Genomic DNA, 18,293 nt, shown 5'->3' on the forward strand with positions numbered 1-18,293 from the left:
ATAATCTCTTTTGTTTATTAAAAGATAATATTCTCAAATTTTTGTGTGGTTTGATTTCTTCTTTTGCATAAAGAAATTAAAAGGTCTATCTTTCAACGTGGATTTTCTTCCTGTACAAGTCAATGTATTGTAATGACATGAATATCTGAAAAAGTGGGCCATAGAGTACCAAAAGGCAAATCACAAGCGATTTTTCATAGGTTTTTTAACCATTTTGAAGGACGACAACAAGATTGCATCCGAATATTAAATTTAATAATAAATATTTAAAAAGTGAAATTTTAATTTCTATTATTTAAATTAAAAAATAAAATGAGAACAAGATAAATTATCAACCAATGAATTTTCAAAATAATTACATGATACAATCATTATTTAAAATTGACATAATTCTTAAAAAAAATAAATTATTCAAAAAAAATAAATAATTTATTTTTATTATATTTTATCATATTTTTATATTTTATTTTAAATCAAATAAATTTTTATTATTATTAGTTAATTATTAACCATCATTAATTATAATATCACTTATTCATTATATGAAATTATTTTTGTTTATTTTTTCTCTTTTTTCGAAGGAGACTAGGTCAAGTCAATTGACTTAAGCATTCAAGGGAGTGGCCACCTATATTACAACTTAAATTATTCCAAGTATGGCTCAATTAAATTTACACCAAAGTCCACTCTTTTTCAATACATTGGAGAGTTCTAAATGCAATTATCTTTAATGTAATTCAATTATTTTGATCAAATTTAATTTATAAGTTTAGTTGGGTTTAGTATCTATTTGACCTGACTTGTATTTAGCTTATCTATTACTTAAAATAAAAAACTATATCAAATAAGATTCGTAAAAAACTTTTTAAAAAAATAAATTTAAAAAAAAACTTAAAAAAAGCTCTAATTAGGAACTTAAAAAAACTCTAATTAGCAGCTTTAAAAAAAAGTTACTGTAGCAATCATTTGCGTTATGAAAGAAACAGTGGGACCCTTAAATTCATTATGACCGTAACACCCACGCCTTGATCCTAATCGTAGAGGCATCTGTTGTCAATGCCATGGCCAACAAGCAATCATGATTACAACGTATTGATCATCATCTTTCAAACTCAATCAGACAAACCAAAACTAAGCTTTCTTCTATTTTTTTAATTAAAAACTTATTTTTGTTGAAAGATGATGATGATGATGATAATGATAATAATAATAATTTTTTTTACTTATCTATTTTTTTGAATAACATGAAATTGTATCTCTTACGTAACATTATAATTTTATCACTTATGAAGATTAGTGTAAGAATAAATAAAATTTAGTTAAATAGTTGTTAACATTTTAAAAAGGATAAATTATAAATTTTGAAAAGTTTTATTTTTTAAATTTTTTTATAACATTTGAATATTTGACTTTATTGATTGATATATAATTTTTTTAAAAAATAAAATTTAAATTCCATTCTCCATATTAAAAAAAATCCTTACAAATTTCAAAGTAACAATTTTTATAACATTGTAATTAAATTAAATATAGTAATTTGTTCATTTATTTTTAATAAATATAATAATATTAATGGATCAATTTCTCCTCTAAAATATCAATACAAATGTAATTCGCATGAGAAATGACATGGTTAAAAGGAATTAGGTAGTAATAAAATAATATACATAGTAATAATTAAATAATAATAATAATAATAATAACAACAAATTTGAAAGAGATTCGCTTAGAATCGATAACTTGAAAAATAAGTAAATAAATTCAGTAGAGGTTATAGTAAGTTCACTCTTACTGTAAAATTAATTAATAAAATTTTAAAAAATAATAAAAATTTGTATGACATGTTAATAAGTAAATAATATATATAATTTTTAAATTTATCCATCTTAAGATAACAACATAAATAATTTTTAAATTTATTTAGTTTATTTTAAAAGTTATTTAACTTTTAATTTTATTTTATTTTTTACTTTAAACTATAAAAATATTATTTTTTAATATTAAAATTATATTTAATTAATTAATTTTAAAAAAATTATTATTATCACTTGTTATGTTAGCTCTCATACATTTATATTAAGATTTTAAATTTATTTTTTTTCACTTTTATAAGATTTTATGTTAATTCTTATAATTTTACGTTAAGTCTTTTTAATAGTAATTTTTAACTATAATTATTTTTATTTAATAATTAAAAATTATATATTGTTAAATAATTTTAATATGAAAATATAAATTTAAATGTTTATTTTTTACTAAAATTAGATTTTTTTACTTAACTGACAACTTATTTTATCTCTCACGCATTTACGTTAAGATTTAAAATTTAGTTATTACACCTTACATCAATTATTATAGTTTTATGCTAATGCCTATTTATATCAATTTTAAACTATAATTATTTTTTTATTATTCTTTATTTAAAATTTAAAATTTATATACATTAAATATTTTTAACTTGAAAATATATATTTAAAAATATATTTTTTACTAAAATTAGATTTTTTTTACTAAATTGACTTGTTATGTTAATTATTATACATTTAGATTAAGATTTAAAATTTAATTATTTCATCTTTATAAGTTTTTATGTCAATTGTTTTACGTCAAGGCTTATCTATATTAAATTTGAACTATAATTATTTTTATTTTTATTTTTTATTTAAAAATTAAAATTTATATATCGTTAAACACTTTTAATCTAATAATATAAATTGAAATATTTGTTTTCAACTAAATTTAGATTTTTTAACTTAATTGACTTGTTATGTTAACTTTTATACGTTTGCATTAAGATTTAAAATTTAGTTATTCAATATTTATAAGTTTTTATATCAATTCTTATAGTTTTACATCAACGCTTTTCAATGTTAATTTTGAACTATAATTATTTTTATTTTTATTATTTTTTATTTAAAAATTAAAATTTATATATTATTAAACATTTTTAATATATTAATATAAATTTAAATGGTTGTTTTTTACTAAAATTATTTTTTTTACTTAATTGACTTGTAACGTTAACTCTCACAAATTTACGTTATGTAAAATTTAATTATTTCTTTTTTATAAATTTTTATATTAATTGTTACCGTTGTATGTCAAGACTAATTTATATCAATTTTGAATTATAATTATTTATATTATTATTAATTTTTATTTAAAAGTTAAAATTTATGTATCCCTAAACACTTTTAATCTGAAAATATAAATTTAAATATTTATTATTTATTAAAATTAGATTTTTTTCCTAATTAACTTGTTAAGTTAACTTTCACATATTTACATTAAAATTTTAAAATTAATTATTTTACTTTTATGAGTTTTTATATCAAATTTTATTATTTTACATTAAAAAATTTTAATTATAACTTTTAAAAATTTTACGTTTAAGTTTTTTAATAACAACTTTAAATTACATGTGTTATTATTATTATTATATTATATTTTTAATTTTAATTTTTTAATTTATTATAATAATTTTATTTATAATATAAAATTTCAACCTTTGAATAAAAGGAATACAAATAAATAGTTTCTATTAATAAAGTATAAAAAGAGTTCATCAAAGAGAAAATTTTTTATTTATTGATTGAATTTGTTTATTAATTTTTTTATAAATTTTAAATCGATAGTTACAATTTAACCTTACAGATTAGGTGGTGTTTATTAATTATCCTTATAATAAGGTCAAAAATGATGACCTTATTGCAGAATTTGCCCCACTGGGCGTTGATTAAACACCGACACTTTCTTCTGGTTTCCTTCCACGCGGTGACGCTCGAATGCCTCGCAGAGAAGAAAAGAATTGTGAAGAGCTTCTTACTTCAGTTAACTCTGTGCGAACAGACTGAGTTGAGAGCATCTGAGTTGGAAACTCGGCAATGGCGGAGATAGGAAAGACGGTGCTTGACTCGGGATGGCTAGCAGCGCGATCCACCGAAGTTAAATTCACCGGGACTCAGCTCACCACCACTCATCCTCCGACTGGCCCGACCTCTCCTTGGATGGAAGCTGTCGTTCCCGGAACGTAATAAAACTTTAAATTTTCGGTTATTTTTGTATATTTATCAATCAATTGAGTTCTGATTTTGTTTAAATTTATGCCGAGTTTTGCTTGATTCACTGGAGTGTTTGCTTGTTTTGATGTGGGAAAGGATTTATTCGTTGCATGATAAGAAATGAAAAGTTTTGAGTGAGATTGAATTTGAATGAGAAAAATGCTAGTTATGTTACTTATGTATCATTTAATTGTGGAAAAAAAGAGAATAATTGTTAATCATTAGTAAAAATTTGATGAAATTTTTAGGATTATATGATTTACTTTTACTATTTTGTCTTGCATTAAAGCAACGTTTTAGGAAACAAAAAAAAAGTAGCAAAAGAAACAATTAAACGGTATCTTCGTGTTTCAGATCAATGTGCTTGAAGATTTTTTAGACATTGTAAGTTGTAGTTATTGTTTCAGGTTGGAATTGGCATGTATTATTCTAAATTTTGGATTAAGAACTTTGATTTTAGCTTAATAATAGAAACATCTGATGATATTATATCTGTCTCTAGGGACCTATAATTGCAAAAATGATGGTTCTCTTGTCATGACAGATATGATAGTTTCATTCGCATGTGATTTTCAATTGTATTTAGTGGAACTAGTATGCGAGCTCTCATGGTAATGTTTATGGATTAATTGTGTTTGATTGACAGTGTTCTGGCGACTCTAGTAAAGAACAAAACTGTTGGTGATCCTTTCTATGGTTTGGTGAATGAGACGATTGTTGATATAGCGGACTCTGGAAGGGAGTACTACACATTCTGGTTTTTCACAAAATTCCAGTGTAAGCTGGTATGCAATGTTTTAGAATGGAACACTTTGTGAGGTTAAATACGACTTGAAAACAATGGAGTTTTGGTTGTGGTTTGTATTCCCACTAAATGTTCAACTCACCTCAACTGTATGCCCTAATAATGCAGATCTTATATCAACTAACAGATACTCTGATTATTCTTTTTGTAGATAATTTTCTATTTCTAATTGATGCTTTATATTTTGCAGTCAGGAACTCAGCATTTAGATCTAAATTTCCGTGCGATCAATTACTCTGCAGAGGTGTACTTGAATGGCCACAAAAAGGACCTTCCGAAAGGGATGTTTCGGAGACATTCCCTTGAAGTCACTGATATCCTAAATCCTGAGGGTACAAACCTGCTGGCTGTTCTTGTTTACCCTCCAGACCATCCTGGGAGCATTCCTCCTGAGGGTGGGCAAGGAGGGGATCATGAGGTATGTATCTTTGTATAAAAGAAGCTTATTAATTTATTTGGGTTAAATTTTAGGTATTAAATTAATATAAGAAAACTACAACGTAACGGCTAACACCATTTTTTTCCTCTTAGATTGGAAAGGATGTTGCCACACAATATGTTGAGGGTTGGGATTGGATAGCTCCAGTAAGGTGAATTCTTCTATAACTTTTAAAACTTCAGGGTTGCGTTTTATATTTTTGATTCTATGCTGATATTTGATTTTTTGAATTAGTAATGTGACTTGTGGCAGTGTACTGTAACTGTATTTCTGTCTCCTCATAATGCCATTGCCAACCTAAAGCACAAAAAATAAAAAGAAAAAAATGTGCATCATTTACATAAGTTCTTCAACTAACTTCACTTGATATTTAAGTTTTATTGTGTAGCTTATGAGGTCATGAATGCAGTTGACCCTGTACATATAAATTCCTATTACTATTGTAATTTGTACCCCAAAATTCATTAGTTTGGCATTTTCAAAGTCTCTGTTTAGGAGTGGGACTATAGTTAATTTTTCTATTGTTATTTTGGGTAGACTGGTTTGTGATCTAAATGTTTATTCAAAAGTTAAATGTATATAAAAATAGGACAGATGTAGTTGTCAGAAAATTTTATTCGGGGTACATGGAACGGCGCAGCAGAAGATCAAATGCATAGAGATAAAGGTCCCATGAAACCTCTGTGAGAAAAAATGAGGTGAACTTATAAATGGGGATCCTCTGATCAGTTTCACTTTTATTAGATAGACTATAGTGCATAGGAGCAAAATATGGAGATAAATCGATGTAATTATATCACATATTTTTGGTGCTTTATGATCTTTTTATCTCAGAATATATCTATCTTAGAAGTTTTCAACTAGCAGCTAGCATCCAACCTCTGTTTTCTGAAGAAACAAAAGCGTGTGATGTCTAACATATCTGACCTCTGCTTGTCTCAGGGATAGGAACACTGGTATTTGGGATGAAGTCTCAATATATGTTAGCGGGGTAAGATTTATGCAGAAGATTTCAACTTTCTTTCTGATAACGAGTACAATTTGTTTATCTCCTAGTGGAATTGAGTGTACGTTATTCTACAATGCCACAAAACTACATTTTTTTTTCTTTTCTTTCCTTTTGCTTTTAAATCCTTGCCTGCTTTATGGAGACTTTGTCATCTAATATCAATGGGTGTATGATAATTTCCTTCATTTGTTGCTATGTTTTCTGGTAAAGACTCAGTTTTGTTAAACCTAAATGTAAGTAGTCGACGGTGCTCCTATTTATTTACTATAATTAATTTATGACTCTCTGTAATTATCTGAATGCCGTTTGTTGATGCATTTACTTCGGATGCAGCCGGTAAAAATAATTGATCCACACTTGGTTTCATCATTTTTTGACCATAACACGAGGGTATATTTGCATGCAACAACTGAATTGGAAAATAAAAGTGCTTGGGTTGCTGAGTGTTCTTTGAATATCCAAGTGACAACAGAACTTGAAGGAAGCATTTGCTTAGTGGAGCATCTTCAGACTCAACATATTTCAGTCCCTCCTGGAGCACGTATTCAGTATACTTTTCCTCAGGTCAGTGGTGGATCTTTCTTATTGATTTTTTGATGTGTTTATACCATCCTTATTTGCGTTGAGGGTAGTTTTGTCTGAGATGAACTTTTTGTTTTTTATTTAGTGTTTATTAGTATTTGTGAGTGTCTGCATTTTGATATAGAGAATATGAAGCAAGCTTTGACTGAATTGGATCCCATTTTGGAGAAAATTTAATCATTTTATTTTTTTCATTAAGAATAAATTGGATTATTATTGAGAGGAAAATGGTAATTCCTCTGCAATAACTTTCTCTCTTTCTTAGCAATCTGAAATATCTGTCGTTATGAGGTCAAGCATCCATTTAATCCAAGTTGTTTTTCAATTTTACTCACTACACTTGAAATGCTTATGATGTATATTGCAGCTTTTCTTCTACAAGCCCAATTTATGGTGGCCAAATGGCATGGGAAAGCAATCTCTGTATAATGTCAGTATAACTATTGATGTGAAGGGATATGGAAAGTCTGATTCATGGGGCCAACTATTTGGTTTTCGCAAAATTGAGTCTCATATCGATTCTGCTACTGGAGGGAGGTATAATTCAGGAATCAATTAAATATTATTTTAAAGCACTGCATCTTGAATCTCTATAATCGTTTTCATTTCTGTAAATTTTTTGACAGGTTGTTCAAGGTGAATGGACAGCCTATTTTTATCCGTGGTGGTAACTGGATATTATCAGATTGTTTACTACGGCTTTCTGAGGAACGTTACAAAACAGACATAAAATTTCATGCAGATATGAATCTAAACATGATTCGTTGTTGGGGTGGGGGATTGGCTGAGAGGCCGGAATTTTATCATTATTGTGATGTTTATGGTTTGCTGGTATGCTATTCTCTCTCTCTATCTCTCCTACAGATGTGTGTCTGCCCATTTTTTGGCATGCTTGTAAGTGCTCTCATGCATGTAATTTGTGCATATTTATCTTCCTGAAAATGAGTAAGTGAAAATTGGCAGAATAAAAAGTAAGAATGAGAGTAAAGCACATATAGGATTGTGAGGGTCAAGAAAGAAATAAGAATTTTTTGGAAGGAATGAGCTGCTTGTATATGAATTTATAAATTCTTCTTAAAGGAAATTAAAAATAAGGAATTTCAGCCAGTTTGTGCAGTATGGCTCCTCTAAGCTTGTGTGTAACTCCCCTTGCTTCGTAGTGCATGTTGTTGTCTGAATGTTAAGTGCACATGTTCAACCGTAGAACACAAGGTTGTAAAGCATGCTAGGTTAGTTTAGGTTTACCAATTTTAAACCTTTGGTGGAAATAACCAATTGAAAATTTTGTAGGTGTGGCAGGAGTTTTGGATTACTGGTGATGTTGATGGAAGAGGTATCCCAGTATCAAATCCAAATGGCCCACTTGACCATGATCTTTTCATGCTATGTGCCAGGGATACCGTCAAGCTTTTAAGGAATCATCCTAGTCTCGCTCTCTGGGTTGGTGGAAACGAACAAGTTCCACCCCCTGACCTTAACACAGCTTTAAAGAATGACCTGAAACTGCATCCTTTTTTCGAGAACCAGAGTGAAAATGCAATGTCTGTGGAAGATATGTCCACAGTGTTCAAGGACCCTAGCCAATATCTAGATGGCACACGCATTTATATCCAAGGGTCCTTGTGGGATGGCTTTGCTAATGGGAAGGGAGACTTCTCTGATGGTCCTTATGAAATCCAAAACCCTGAAGACTTCTTTAGGCATGACTATTACAATTATGGTTTCAACCCAGAGGTTGGTTCTGTAGGAATGCCAGTTGCAGCTACTATCAGAGCAACCATGCCTCCAGAAGGGTGGCAAATTCCATTGTTTAAGAAGCTTCCCAATGGTTACACAGAAGAAGTTCCAAATCCCATTTGGGAATACCATAAATACATTCCTTATTCAAAACCTGGAAAAGTTCATGACCAGATTGAGCTGTATGGGATTCCAAAGGATTTGGATGATTTTTGCTTGAAGGTATTACCAAAAAATCTTTATCTTTTTATGGGGAATGCATTTGATACTCTCTTTGTTTATACTAACTTCCTTAAATGATCATCTCAGGCTCAACTTGTTAACTACATTCAGTATAGAGCTCTATTGGAGGGTTGGACTTCCCATATGTGGAGCAAATACACTGGGGTTTTGATTTGGAAGACACAGAACCCATGGACAGGTCTTCGAGGTCAATTTTATGATCACCTCCTGGACCAGACAGCAGGATTTTATGGTTGTCGTTGTGCTGCAGAGCCAATTCATGTCCAGCTGAATCTTGCTACATATTTTATAGAGGTAAGTGCTGCAGTAATAATGCTTCTAGGTATTTAGTTTGGTCAGAAGCCCATATATCTTTTGATGCATTGAAATTTAACAGGAACTCAGATTTAAGGCAGTGCTAATGTTTTTCTTATTTTCTTTATCCCCCCTCCTCTCTCTCTCTCTCTCTCTCTCTCTTCTCCTCTTAACTCCTTTTCTTAAGGTGGGTTTAGTAACTGCTCTTATGCAAACGTGCTTGTATTTGGCTTTGTTGTAATTAATTATCTTATCAACGTTTCACCTGAAAATTCTAGTTTTCCTCCCTTTTTCATGAACAGGTAGTCAATACTATGTCAGAGGAATTGTCGAATGTTGCTGTAGAAGCATCAGTCTGGGATCTTGAAGGTGCATGTCCATATTACAAAGTTTTTGATATGCATTCCTTCCCACCAAAGAAAGTAGTTTCCATTGGTGAGATGAAGTATCCAAAGTCTAAAAACCCAAAGCCAGTATATTTTCTTCTTCTCAAACTCTATGATGTGTCAAATTATCACATTATATCCCGAAACTTTTACTGGTTGCATCTTTCTGGTGGAGATTACAAGTTGCTGGAACCATACAGGAAAAACAGAATACCTCTTAAGATAACATCAAAGATATTTATCAAAGGTTCCTCTTATGAAATTGAAATGAATGTGCAAAACAAATCTAAGGAACCTGATCCCAAAATTTTAACCTGCAAGAACATTTTTGTTAGCAGACATGGTGATGGTGACTTTGATATGGCTTCAGTTGAAGCTACATTTGAAGAAACTGAAGAGAAACAGAAGGCTGGTTTATTTCAGAGACTTTGCAGACAATTTTCAAGGGAAACTGATGGTTTGAAAGTTGCAGAGGTAAATGGATCTGATGTTGGAGTTGCTTTCTTTCTTAATTTCTCTGTTCATGCTATGAAGACAGATCACAAGGAAGGAGAAGACACTAGAATACTCCCGGTTCATTATTCGGATAACTATTTTTCCCTAGTGCCGGGTGAGGAGATGTCAATTAAGATCTCATTCCAGGTCCCTCAAGGTGTCACTCCGCGAGTAACACTTAGAGGCTGGAACTACCATAATGGATTGCACACTGTTCTTTGAGCTAGTACTTGCAGTGATCTCTGATACCTTCTTCTCCGTGATTGGATTTTGAGGTTGTTCATCTGCACAAGATCTCAAAGGCTGATCATGCTTTTGAGAATTCTGGTTATTCTGTAAAGTTATTTTCTTTTCTGCCTCTCTGTGAACCAAGCTTCAATGGTGGTTTAAGAATATTGTACCTTGTCCTGTTTCTTTATTATCTCCTCCCCAATGTATCCTCTATCTGAAATCCGACTGGAAATAACCTACATGGAGAGCAGTTTCTATTCATGGCATTTCTCTTGGTTAGTTTCATTTCATTCCTCAGTTACTGGTCTTCTTACCTGTCAGTTTTTGTCCTGAGAGGGAAAGAAATCGAGGGAAAATGATACAATCCCTTAGAACCCTAGCATCTCTTTTTGTTCAGGTTTAATAAATAGTTCAGTGCAATGATTGTTGATTACAATAATAATTTGTCAATCCTTTTGCAGGCATTCTTAACCAGCTTCTTCAAGGTTGACAGTCTAGAGGCCACCAAACTTGACGAGAAGAAAGTGACTACCTGAACTTTGCAAGCTATGGCTTTATATTCATACATATAATTAATAAGTTTATATTTGATGCATTTCAGATATAATCAGTCATTCAAATGCTATTATTTCGTTAATATATAAATTTAAAAGTTGATTACTTTTAAAAATAAATATTTGTTTTTGAACAATTTTTGAATTGTTTTCTTTGCACGGTTATGAGGTACTACTCTCTGATTAATAAATAATGTGTAAATATTATATATTATACATTATCAAAGCATCAAACGTAAATCTATAATTGATTTTTGGATAAATAATCAAATTTGGTAGCACCGATTTTAAATTGTTATATAAATGGGAAATTTGTTTCATATTTAATAAACTATTTTAGATCTTTGTGGCTGTAGTTGGTTAAGTGATGAATCGAAGTGCTTTCTATCAAAGCCCACTTGATTCTTACCCTCCTCTAGCCGTTGAAGAAAATCAGTCCATTGGTCACAGCGGTTGCTTCCCTCCAAAGCACAGAAACAAAAACATATTCGCATCGTTAACGGCTTTTCATGGATGAAATCCGAATGGATTTTCCAGAAACTAACTCCCCGCCTTCCTTCATGTTTCTCCTCTATCCTCTCCCCATTCAGAACCCAAAAGCTCTACCAATTCCCATCTTCAGATACCCCCAAACTTGTCCTCAACCATATAGGTATAAGCCTCCTCTTATCCATCTCCGGGAAACAAGGATTTTTCCTTCTGGGTTCCTCTATCCACGCATCCCTCATCAAAAACCCTGAAATTTGTAATCCGGCTGGAGGTTTTAAGGATTCCGATAATGCTCTTCTTGTTTGGAATTCTCTCCTTGGGATGTGCTCAGAATGTGGCACTTTAACTGATTTGACCAAGCTGTTTGATGAAATGCCAATGAGAGATACTGTTTCGTGGAACACTATGATATCCGGGTTTTTAAGGAACGGGGAGTTTGATAAGGGTTTCGGGCATTTCAAACAGATGAGAAATTTGGGTTTTTGTTCGTTTGATCAAGCGACTTTGACTACTATTTTATCGGCCTGTGATGGAGTAGAGTTTTGTTATGTTAATAAGATGATGCATGGTTTATTGTTTTTGAATGGATATGAAAGGGAAATTAGTGTAGGGAATGCTTTAATAACTTCATATTCTAAATGTGGGTGTTTGAGTTCAGGTAGGCAGGTTTTTAATGAGATGTTTGAGAGGAATGTTATTACTTGGACAGCTATGATCTCTGGGCTAGTGCAGAATGAATTGTATGAAGAAAGTTTGGAATTGTTTAGCGAAATGCGTTTGGGATCGGTGTGCCCAAATTCTTTGACTTATTTGAGCTCATTGATGGCATGTTCTGGTTTGCAGGCACTAAAGGAAGGGCGTCAAATTCATGGTCTTTTATGGAAGCTGGGGATTCAGTCTGAACTCTGTATTGAGAGTTCACTAATGGACATGTACTCGAAATGTGGAAGTGTTAATGATGCATGGCAGATTTTTGAATCTGCACAAGATCTCGATGAGGTTTCCATGACTGTAATCCTTGTTGGTTTGGCTCAAAATGGGTTTGAGGAAGAAGCTAAACGGTTTTTTGTGAGAATGTTCGAGTCAGGAATTGAAATTGATCCCAACATGCTGTCTGCTGTTTTTGGGATATTTGGTGAGGATACTTCATTGGGTTTGGGTAAGCAGATTCATTCTTTAATCATCAAAAGAAATTTTGGTCGTAACTCTTATGTCAGCAATGGACTCATCAACATGTATTCCAAGTGTGGAGATTTAGAGGAGTCAGTCAAAGTCTTCAGTCGAATGTCTCAAAGGAACTCAATCTCATGGAATTCTATAATTGCAGCTTTTGCTCGTCACGGGGATGGCTATAGAGCACTACAGTTATATGAGGAGATGAGATCAGAAGGTATAGAGCCAACAGATGTTACATTCCTCTCTTTGCTTCATGCTTGTAGCCATGTGGGCTTAGTCAAAAAGGGAATGGAGCTCTTGAAGTCCATGACTGAAGTTCACAGAATTCTCCCTCGGGCGGAACACTACGCCTCTGTTGTCGACATGTTAGGCCGTGCAGGACTCCTCAATGAAGCCAAGACGCTCATCGAGGGATTGCCCGTCAAGCCTGATGTGCTCGTTTGGCAAGCTCTCCTTGGCGCTTGCGGCATTCATGGTGATTTCGAGATGGGGAAATATGCAGCTGATCAGCTACTTATCGCAACACCTGAAAGCCCAGTGCCATACGTTTCAATGGCCAACATATGTTCACTTAGGGGTAAATGGAAAGAACGAGCGAGGACCATCAAGAGAATGAAGGAAATGGGGGTGGTGAAAGAAACAGGTATAAGTTGGATAGAGATTGAAAAGAAAGTCCATAGCTTTGTTGTTCAGGATAGAATACATCCACAAGCTGAGGCCGTATATGGGGTCTTGAAGGAGCTGTTTAGACTCATGTTAGATGAAGGTTATGTGCCAAATGAGAGCTTTACTTTCAGTTACATAGACCAAGATGCAAGAGGAGGATGCACTGATCTTGTTTGTGGTGTTTAAAAACTCTATTAGGTAAGATAATTTTACAAAAATAAAATGCTTTATTCTTGTCAATTAATTGCCTTTTAACTTTCAATTGGAAATAATCAGCTTCCTCTTCCTTGTAAAAATAAAATTTATCTAATTATTAAATATATAAGAAGTCTAATTCATGGAACAACTTTCATTGAAAATATTTTTTATTATAAATATTAATAAAATTTATGTAATTTCTAAATTAGAGTTTTAATTGCCTTATTATTACAAGATTTTAATTATATATAATTAAAATATTAATTATCTTTTATTTATATACCATTAATTTTATGTATCAAAAAATTGGACATAATATTTGAAAAAACTCCTAAATTATATAAGAAAATCAATTTATCCTTGTACTTTTCATTACATTTAATTAAGTCTTTATATTTTTATTTTCGATCAAATAAATCTTTATAATTAATTGTTAACTAACAACCGTTGATTAAAATTACAATGGTCAATGTAATGCTATATGTCGATAACATGATATGTTGACAATCAACATGTCATTTTGGAGGATAATATTGCCACATAACAAATGATGTGGTAAAGATTGGATTTTTGACTGCTAACTTGGTAATTTCTTTTTGCCAAGCCAAATAGACAAAAATTAAATGAAAATTCAAAAGCAAATGCTCTTTTATTACATTTTATTACAAGAACTGTTAATAAATAAGAACTACTTGCATTAATTTGCTGATTTCTTTTTTCTTTTTCAACTTTTGATTCTCATTCATAATCATCAGCTGTCTAATACAAATTCTCTTATATTTTCATGAAAAAAAAAAAAGCACGCTGCTAAATCAAGATAAATTTTTATCATTCTATTCTTTATTCTTCAATCTATCTCTTTTCTTCCCTCATAAGTTTAGGGTAATCTTTGATGCCATTTTCTATCATTGAACATGATAGAAACAAGGGACTTTTATCTCTTCAAGTCTGTTCTCCCTCTCTGTAAACTTGATAACTCCAGCCTTTGGCCAATCCATCTGCTAGCGCGTTTGCCTGACGCCTGATATGTTTGAAGGTGATGCCAATGTTTCTCCTCATTAAAGTTTCAATGGCATTTGGAGTGAACTACTTTTTCTAAGGGACTTTGGTGTCAACCTCTAAGTGGTAGAGGTAGAGGTTGTGGTTGGATGGCAATGGTCAAGCAAAAAGGAAGATAAGTCTGAAGTTCAGCAAAGTTGGAGTCTTCAATGTCTATGTGGTGTGTGAGAAGGTTCACTACTGAGTTCTTAGCAGAAATAACTGAGGTAAATGAGGAGGAAAATCTAATTGAAATTGACATTTCCATGGACTTCATCATCCAGTATTTTTCTTTACTCTTTTTTCATTGCAAAGAGAAGAGAATTGTTTTAGTGGAGAGTGGTATATGTATTTATATCAAAGCAGATCAAGAACATGGATTGTACTGATATCATAGAGTTTAAATCAAGTGTGGCAATCTTATCCTCACTGTTCATTTTCCTTTCTTTATAGGCTATTCAAAAATTTCCCCAACGAATGAGAATTACTTCAAACTCGTAGCTTCATGAAATTACTTCAAACTCAGAGTCTCGAGAGTAAAACTTTATATTAATAAGAATTTGACTTGACAAGTTTTACCAATTGCAATCCACCACCCATATAAGTCACTAGTGATGCAGCCCGTCCAAGGTCGAATCCCATAATTGCTCTCCCTTAATGACTCTATATGAAAAACTTGATCACTTTTTTTGATTTATAACACTCTCTTATTGGTGCACCCACATGATATTGTTTGAAAATCCTATCGAAGCTTCGTGTTATACAAAATTATAAATTTGTAATGACCTTAATTTTTGACGTGTGTAAGTTAGCATGAGAGTTTATCATCTTGGTGATCTTTTATCATCTATCTTGCATGACTTTTGTTATCAATTATAGTGCTTTTCATGTTTCCTATCATTCATGTCCTTGTTATCCTAGTTGGTTGTTATTTCTCAACTTAAAAATTTTTTCTTTGTTTGATCAAAATATGCGATTTTTGTAAACTAATTTAATGAGAACAAATAGTTCGGTTTATTTTGGTATTAAAATAACTTAAAATGATATATTTTTTTTATAAATTTGAAAAGTATACTTATTAGGTATCTTTGAAAGTCTAAAGTCTAATTTTGATGGAATCTTTTCAATTTTGTTTTTCAAGTTAAAATTTAGATTTTTATTCTTGTAAAATTTGTTTTTTTAGATATTTTATTAAATCCAAATGCATCAATTAATTTCTAAAAAAAATTGATTTTTTAGGTGTCTAAAAAACTTAATTTCTAAATAATAGTTTTAATTACATTAATATTTGAAAAATTAACTATATTTTATATAATTATATTTTATTTATATACAATTAACTTTATATATTAAAAAATTATATTATATATAAATCGTTATTTAAAAATAAATAAACAACTATTACACGTGCAATAACAATAAATACTAGTAAACTTGTACAGAGTTAAGAAAGTCCTTCCAAGGTCAAACGCACCGTTTTGATCTGCCTTAGTTGAACTTCAGAAAAGAGAGCAACGACCACCAACTGAAAATCAAAATCTAGAGAGAGAGGGAGAGAGTAAGAGAGTGAGGATGAAATCGTTGTGTCTCTGCAGTTCAATCCCTCCGATTCTTCCACTACCGGCGACCGCTTTAGATCTCAACGGCCGAAATTTCACTAATTTTACTACAAGGTCTCCACGTCGTCGTTTCTCTCCTCGACTGACGGTTAATTGCAGAGGCAGAGCCAGAGAGGATACTTCGCCGGTTCTCTCCAGTTCCTCTGCTTACGCCGTCCTCGGCGTCCGACCTAACTGCTCCACCGCCGAGCTCAAAGCTGCTTTCCGCGCCAAAGTAAAGTATAAATAAATTAAAAAATAAATAAATAAACAATTCGGTATATTTTCCAAGAAAAACTGAGTAAATTATTATGATTTTTTGTTGTTCAAAGGTGAAGGAGTACCATCCTGATGTAAACAGAGGTGGAGGAGATTCTGATACCATGATCCGCCGAGTAATCCAGGCCTACGAGGTTTTTATTTTCCCCCATTTTATGTTCGTTTGATTTCTATTTAGTAACCTTTTTATCTATTGGACTCCCATTTATGTTAGTTAACGTAATCTCTTTTCATTACTTATTGCAAATTGTTCTTAACTACTATAAATATAGGATTTCAATTGATTCGGGGCTGCCAATTTGTTCTTTTTGATATAGGGAATTTAGTGACTAATTTTGGATTGATAATATCTGCAGATTTTATCCAATTACAGCCGGTCCGAGATCATTGAGAGGTGAATTTCTTTGTTCTGTGTGTGTATGTATGTGTGTGTGTTTTTTTTTCTTTTATAAAGAATTCATGAACTAATTGTTACTGCTTTTGAAAGTTTTAATTTATTGCTTGAATTTGACAATCATAAATGTGTGTTGACAGTAGTAGAAGTTGCTATTTAAGATATCTTCAAATTTTTTGATCTATCAAACAATACTAATTAATAACATTTGGTAATATTTTGCTTCTCCTGCATCGGTCTTCAAATTCAGTTGCTTTTTTGATGATTTGTATCTGTTTGGTCTGTTCTTGCCTTTTCATTTCTCTGTTGTTATTTTATGGAACATTTTTGGGGGTGCAATGTTCACTGTTGGATGTGCATTGTGTAGGGAATGTTTAGATCCCTTTGACAGCCCCGAATGTGAAGCATTTGATGTTTTTGTTAATGAAGTTCTTTGCGTTGGCAAAGGTAATTAATGAGTTCTCTCAACATTATATTTGACCTATTTTGATTGTGGCAGAAAGTTGTCCAAGTTCCACACATTGCTATTTTTTCACATATTTCTTCTGCCCTCTTAGCAATGCTGTTATGAAACATCTGTAGGGTGCCCATATTCTTGTGTTAAGAGAGCCCCTCATGCATTCAGATATGATCCTTCAACTGGAACTGCACGTGCAACTTCTCAAGGTTGGTATATTCACCGGGGGGTTCTTTTTTTGTTTTTAATTATGTTTTATTTAACTTGCATCTAGAACGAGTAGGAGGGAAGCAAGAATTGTTGAACAATTTATATTTTCAGTGAATCATGTGACCTTCCTTTCTGATACTGGAAAGGATGGGATTACATGGTAGTTTTGAACATTTTAAGAACAGCAGCAGAGATGATGTAACTCAATAAGTTTCTCAGTTTCTTTACATTCCCTGATTTTAAAGTTGCCTCTATGTGCAATTAATCAGGACATGCTGAAGATTACCAAGTTCAGCTAGCAGTTGGTCAGTGTCCAAGAAGTTGCATCCATTTCGTGACACCTTCTCAAAGAATTATTCTAGAGGAGTTACTTGATAGGTATTTTATCTCTAACAGTCTCTTAAGAAATTTTGGTTGCTACTCTGTATAGTGTAAAGGGCTATGAATGATTTAGGTACTACCAGGCCACTTAAATAGGTACCTGCCTGTTCAAATGAGATTGCTTGTCTCGTGGCTTGATCTATTTAGCAAGTGAATTTCATTTGTTATTCTCCATTTTTTCTCCTAAAGTTCACTGAGAGCATTTGAAGTGTACTTCTAGTTCTAGATTCAAGCTACCTCATCCGCCACGGTATTCAAAAACTAAATTGACGTTCGACTTGCCACAGGCTCACACAGCCTTAATTTTAGTTTCATCAAACATTTGTTAGTGGTGTTTTACTAATGCTTCGTATATGGTTTTGTTTTTTGTAGCATCCTGGACATGCCTTTCGATACCTCGGCAGAGGCAGACTTGCTTTATTCTCTTATAGTTAAAGCTAAGTTTGAAAATAACAGGTACCAAAAGCCAAAGAAGCAGCGAAAAACTTCCACCAAAAATGTTGATTGGTTTTGACCTAGGAGTAGATTGAAGTCATGTCCAATGTTTGATCCTCAAAACGACATGCAACCA

General features: G+C 31.8%; 3 protein-coding genes across 4 annotated transcripts; all 3 read left to right on the plus strand.

The window, feature by feature from the left end:
- The first annotated feature begins 3,700 nt into the window (after positions 1–3,700).
- On the plus strand, positions 3,701–10,956 carry LOC110414715 (glycoside hydrolase family 2 protein). 2 transcript variants are annotated; one of them, XR_002445052.1, is made up of 12 exons: positions 3,701–4,030; positions 4,708–4,846; positions 5,057–5,284; positions 5,398–5,456; positions 6,248–6,296; positions 6,648–6,878; positions 7,264–7,433; positions 7,523–7,727; positions 8,187–8,855; positions 8,943–9,170; positions 9,473–10,557; positions 10,744–10,956. XR_002445052.1 is itself a non-coding variant. In XM_021426089.1 (11 exons), the coding sequence occupies exons 1-11, from the start codon at positions 3,885–3,887 to the stop codon at positions 10,271–10,273; spliced, it is 2,925 nt and encodes a 974-aa protein (XP_021281764.1). In that variant the 5' UTR covers positions 3,701–3,884; the 3' UTR covers positions 10,274–10,561. The 2 variants fall into 2 exon arrangements, 1 of the variants encoding a protein (XP_021281764.1); XM_021426089.1 differs by lacking the exon at positions 10,744–10,956 and having other exon boundaries at positions 9,473–10,561.
- A 101-nt stretch (positions 10,957–11,057) lies between these two features.
- On the plus strand, positions 11,058–13,407 carry LOC110414716 (Tetratricopeptide repeat (TPR)-like superfamily protein). Its single transcript, XM_021426090.1, has one exon. The coding sequence runs from the start codon at positions 11,350–11,352 to the stop codon at positions 13,351–13,353; it is 2,004 nt and encodes a 667-aa protein (XP_021281765.1). The 5' UTR covers positions 11,058–11,349; the 3' UTR covers positions 13,354–13,407.
- Positions 13,408–15,884: 2,477 nt separating this feature from the next.
- LOC110415229 (Chaperone DnaJ-domain superfamily protein) lies at positions 15,885–18,244 on the plus strand. Its single transcript, XM_021426813.2, has 7 exons — positions 15,885–16,236; positions 16,334–16,414; positions 16,637–16,674; positions 17,042–17,121; positions 17,257–17,340; positions 17,611–17,719; positions 18,095–18,244. Exons 1-7 carry the CDS (start codon positions 15,976–15,978, stop codon positions 18,234–18,236), a joined length of 795 nt encoding a protein of 264 aa, XP_021282488.1. The 5' UTR covers positions 15,885–15,975; the 3' UTR covers positions 18,237–18,244.
- Positions 18,245–18,293: the final 49 nt, after the last annotated feature.

The sequence above is a fragment of the Theobroma umbraticum genome, unplaced genomic scaffold, assembly GCF_002168275.2.
Source record: "Theobroma umbraticum cultivar Fairchild unplaced genomic scaffold, ASM216827v3 scaffold_147.0, whole genome shotgun sequence".
NCBI lineage: Eukaryota > Viridiplantae > Streptophyta > Magnoliopsida > Malvales > Malvaceae > Theobroma > Theobroma umbraticum.

Coding starts and splice junctions, on each gene's coding strand:
- LOC110414715 (XM_021426089.1), top strand. CDS start 3,885: ATGGCGGAGATAGGAAAGACGGTGCTTGACTCGGGATGGCTAGCAGCG. Junction 4,847..5,056: donor CAAAATTCCAGTGTAAGCTG/GTATGCAATGTT, acceptor TATATTTTGCAG/TCAGGAACTCAGCATTTAGA. Junction 5,285..5,397: donor GGCAAGGAGGGGATCATGAG/GTATGTATCTTT, acceptor TTTTCCTCTTAG/ATTGGAAAGGATGTTGCCAC.
- LOC110414716 (XM_021426090.1), top strand. CDS start 11,350: ATGAAATCCGAATGGATTTTCCAGAAACTAACTCCCCGCCTTCCTTCA.
- LOC110415229 (XM_021426813.2), top strand. CDS start 15,976: ATGAAATCGTTGTGTCTCTGCAGTTCAATCCCTCCGATTCTTCCACTA. Junction 16,675..17,041: donor CGGTCCGAGATCATTGAGAG/GTGAATTTCTTT, acceptor TGCATTGTGTAG/GGAATGTTTAGATCCCTTTG. Junction 17,122..17,256: donor AGTTCTTTGCGTTGGCAAAG/GTAATTAATGAG, acceptor AAACATCTGTAG/GGTGCCCATATTCTTGTGTT.